Here is a 4,835-nt window from a genome sequence, read left to right as displayed (position 1 = left end):
TGAAGCCTCTCACCGTCCCTGAGCCTCTGGCCTGTACCCCAGTTCTGTATGAATAAATAAATAAATCTTTAAAAAAAAAAAAAAAAAAAGCTGTGCAAATAAATATACAAAAATTAGTAAAATCAAACAAAAAAATAGTACATCCTACAAATGGCTCCAAATCAGTACCAAAAGAACCTTCACTTTGTGGCTACATAGTATTCCTTTACACCAATTAACAAACATGTATTTAACTAATATTCAGGATTGCTTAAAGTATTATTTAATAACAGATTGTAAATGAGTACTTTTATGTAAAAAACCTAGAGAGGTCTCTTTTCTCTGCCACCAGAGCAGTGCAAAAGTTCAAAGAGCACATTTGAAGCACTAAAAGATAAATAACCAGCTTGCCCTTGTGAGAAATTAAAAGCTCCTTTCCACTGAGAGACAAAGCCACAGACAACATAGACACATCAAGGCAGCTGAGTCCGGGGCTTGTATGACAAAGATCACAACCACACACTACACAGAGGCCTAACATGCCACGTACATCCTGCTTACTTATGAAAGGTCAGTCTGCACTCAGATCAAAGCCAAAAAAAAAAAAGTGATATTCCTAACAACTAGTTAAGTCCTGAACAAGTCTAAATTTCAAGTATGTAAAATGAGTGATTAGGGAGAAATCTACGATCAGTACTAAACAGACTGAAAAAGGCGTAACGTTGAAGTGTTGCTTTGTGTGTGGAAAAGTCAGCTGCATTCTGTGTGTAAGCATCAAGCAGAGAGGCCAGACAAAAATGCAGGGCTCTGTCAGCCTCCACGACAGTGGCAGGGCAGCCTACACCATGTCACTTCCGCCACTCATGGGACAAATGGATTTAGGACTTTCTTCTAGAACCCATGAACTTATGGGGGAACTCTCTGCCTCTTCAACTGTGCCCAATCCCAGTGGGCATGAGCCATTGGGCAGGAAGTAGTGGTCAGAGGGCCAATCTGCAGAGTCCAGTGCCTTCCACAAATCTGAGGCTGACTTCAGCTTGTCTTGTGCATAACGCTCTATTTATTAATAAATAGCCTTAACCAAGTTCCACCTAGTGGAACCAAGTGGGAGGTCCCTCAAGACTTTGATCTGAACATGGTGAAGTAACAAGGGAGCCAGGGGTGGCAGCAGTCTTCCCCTCCATATATCCAGGCTGGTCAAGCAAAGGCCAATGAGAGCAAGGGCTGCCAAGGCATATGCCCACTGGGAGCCAGCTCGGTCATTTGGTTCTGACTGTAAACAGTTCAAATTCCATGAGTGACAGTCACTTGCCAATTAATTTTTGGGATGGAAGCCCACTCCATCCGGGCCAATGGTCATCTTTCAGGATCCTCCACCCAATGGTTTGGTTTGGGGTAGGCAGTCAACAAACAAAGTCCATCGCAACCTCGGGCTGTCACCAAGCCTCTCATCACAGCATGGATCAGGAGAGCAGAACAAATGTTCTCTTAACCAGTGACTCACCAGGAAGTCTGTTCATGTTGACGCCTTGAGCTGAGAGTCCTATTCCCATGTACCTTCAAAAAAAGCACACATACAAAACCTCTGGTTAGCAAGTAATTATGTAGCTCCCTTCTCAAATATTTCCTGGTAAAGGACAGAAAAAAAGGAAAAGCAATGAGTGTAGACTCTTTTAACATATTAGTGGTTCTTGGAGAGCCTTTACATTTTGGTTTTCTAACAGAAGAGATCTCAATGCCTTCAACAGCTGGAGAAACAGGAGGCTGTATCTGTAACCAGGAACCGCTGGCTTTAGTTTCAGAGGAAAGTTTCCAGGCCCTTAGCTTCTGGCTCCAGTTAAGGTGGCAGAATCTATTCCCAAGAAGAGTGTAAAGTAAGCAGCTTGGTCCTAAGCAGTTCTTAGCAGAGCAATGCAAGATCAAACCCACATGGACAGGCCACTCTGCAGGGACCAGGACACAGAAAAAGCACAGCCAGGCTGGAAGGATATGAGAATGATTAAGACCCTTTACATGGGGGGGTTCTTGCACAAATGTGTCAAAACTGATTACCCTTGCTCTCCATATACACTCGTACAAGGACTCTCAGGCCATGCAAGGCTGAGGGAGGGTTGTAGGGGAGGGCAGATATTGGTGAAGTCCCTACAATCCCCCACCCCCCACACCAGGGGCCTAAACTACTAAGTCACCCAGAGCAAGGTGGGTTTTGTTGGTTAACTCTGTCGAAGATGTCATGAGAATACAGAGAAAAGGAAATTAATCATTTTTTTGCCTAAATCTTTGTAGTGTGCAAAGAAAGGATGAAGTATTTGCCAAGAACTTAGAAAGAAGAAAAAAATTAATCACCATTCAAGAGTAAAAGAGTAGAAACCCACACACGATACCTGCTATTAACCACATTTGAGCATAACAGGTAGCTGAAGAACTGAAAATACTGAGAACACCAGTCAAGGGGGCTGAGGTCTGACGCTATGGTCGCAACAATGCGAATGTTCAGAATGTCACTTAACTACAGTTACAAATGACTGAAAAGGTAAATTTTATATTATGCATAATTCACCACACACAAAAAAATGTTTCCTAAACTACCTAGACTTGCCTTATTTTGACCATTCCTAAGTGACTACACATCTATGTCCCAATTGCTGTTGCCTATTTTGTAAGTAATTCTGCCAAGAACATTAAGACTACCAGAGTCCCCACAACAGGGGCTTCATCCTTGTCGTGTACAGGAAACCCCTCTGCCCTTCTCGGCCATCTGTGCCGCCCATCTACAGCACGGAGCTCAGGGACTGGCAGCAGCAAGGGAGCCAGGCTGGCAGCAGTCTTCCGCTCCGTATAGCCAAGCTGGTCAAGCAAAGGCCTATGGGAGCAACGGCTACTTAGGTGTATCGCCACTGAAGGGACCAGGGAAAATCTATTGCTTTAGAGGAATAGATTTCCTGGTGAGTCACTGGGTTTTGGGGCAGCAGTCTCTATGACACAAAATAAAGAAGCAGGCAAGGAGGAAAAGTTCTGACCCATCCGCCTTCCTCTGAAACCAACCACCCCCATCATGCTGGGCAGGAACCAGGAAAAAACACCCCAGCACATGATCCTGATAACTAGGTCAGCAGAGGGTAAGGGAAGGAGGAGGAAGGGAAAGGAGAAAAGGACAAGGAACAAGCACTTCAAAGAGGGACTGACATAGCTCAAGGGCCTCGGAGACTCACAAACCACCTGCTGAATCCTGCCAGGAGACCTTCAAGGACCAGCAGGAGCGCGGCTGGGTCGTCTGTGGTCAAGATTCTGCTTATATTAGAACCTGAGTATTTTCCCAGAAAAGGAGCAGCCAAAATCATGTTTTTTTACTTTACATGTGGAGAAACAAAAAGTTGGTCTCTCTCCCCAATGCCTCAGCTGACAAGCAGCACACAGACCTGACTGCCCTGTGTTCATCTGCACATGCAAGGGCAACAGACCCAGGGGTTCCCCTGACATGCATGCCAGCCCATTCACCCTGTCCTGGCCTCTGCCCAGTGCCATATAAGATCCCATCACTGGCACAGAAGTTTCCTGAAGCTAAGATGGGGAAATATGCTTGGTGCGCATGTGCACCCGGTGACAGGGGGCTGTTGCCGGCCACACTAGAAGGGGTCAAGGTAATCCGCCAGTCACTGGGCTCTGGCTCTACAATCTTCCACAGGAATGGACAATACTCAGACGTGTACCGAAAACACGAGTTGCTCAGGCCTCCCCCTAGGAGAAACCTCTTCCATCGCCAGCGTCTGGCCCTACACACCGTCCTAGAGAAGCTCTGGTCACAGTTGGCCATCAGTACTTACTGATGGAGAGCCTAGGAGCCATGCTGAGAGCTCAACCAAACCCAGATTCAACTTAAGAATCCAAGTGGGGGAGCTAAGGGTAGAACAGCCGAAAGGCCATGGAGGTGCTGTGCCACCTCCAGGTGTGGTGACACGGGAGCCCAAGCTGCTTACTCAGATGTCAGTGCTAAGTCACCGGTCAGGGGAAATGAGTCCCAACTCTTCAAACATGGCAACATTAATTCTTTTCTAAATTTCTCCTCCAAGACATCAAAAGATGCAGCCTTCTACCTTCCAGCAAGTCTTCAATCTCTTAAAAGCTGTAACTCAAACAGTCTGAGATACACAGAGAAGGTAAAGAATTCTGTGACTATATTAAGAAACACTACTCTGTACATTTTAAATGGATGAATTGTATGGTATGCTAAATTTCTATCGGGAAATAACATTCTGTTTAACATTCAACAAATGAGGAATAAAAGGAAACTACCTCGAGATAATAAATGTCATAAATGTAAACCCACAACTAACATCACAACTGATGATAAAAGACTGAAAGCTTTTCCTGTAAAAGCAGGAACAAAACAAAGATTCCTACTTCAGCCACTTCTATTCAACAGAGTATTCTTGGAAGTTTTACCCCAAGCAATTAGAGAAAAAAAAAAAAGTAGAAGGCATCCAATTGGAAAAGAACAAATAAAATAGTTCACAGATGACATGATCCTCTAGGTAGAAAACCATAAATATTTCCCACAAGAGTTAGAGCTAATAAACAAATTGAGCAAAGGTGCAAGATATTAAAGTCAACAAAGGAGCCCTCCTGGTAGTGCAACAGGTTAAAGCACAGCACTAGGTAGCTATCCCCAGCCAGAGGGGTGACCCACGTGGTGTCGCAGACCTGTCCTGACCCACCCACTGCTCCCCTCAGCAGTGTATTTCACTGATCTACCTGCTCTGCTCCCTGCTCAGTCTCTGGTGAATCCTTTCCCCCTGCACCTCTGGACTTGTACCCCAGTTCTTAAATATACAGATAAATAAATCTTAAAAAAAAAA

At 44.9% G+C, this 4,835-nt stretch overlaps 1 protein-coding gene across 1 annotated transcript in view; it reads right to left on the bottom strand.

Moving 5' to 3' along the window:
• Positions 1-4,835, bottom strand: part of RANBP10 (RAN binding protein 10) — a 62,011-nt gene that overhangs the window by 38,942 nt on the left and 18,234 nt on the right. Inside the window, exon 3 of the mRNA XM_004690464.2 lies at positions 1,484-1,536. Within this exon, the coding sequence (XP_004690521.1) occupies positions 1,484-1,536 (53 nt within the window). The remainder of the gene's footprint in view (positions 1-1,483; positions 1,537-4,835) is intronic.

The sequence above is a fragment of the Condylura cristata genome, unplaced genomic scaffold (assembly GCF_000260355.1).
Source record: "Condylura cristata isolate star-nosed mole 26May11 unplaced genomic scaffold, ConCri1.0 scaffold00028, whole genome shotgun sequence".
Classification (NCBI taxonomy): domain Eukaryota; kingdom Metazoa; phylum Chordata; class Mammalia; order Eulipotyphla; family Talpidae; genus Condylura; species Condylura cristata.
This window is presented reverse-complemented; position numbering and strand designations above follow the sequence as displayed.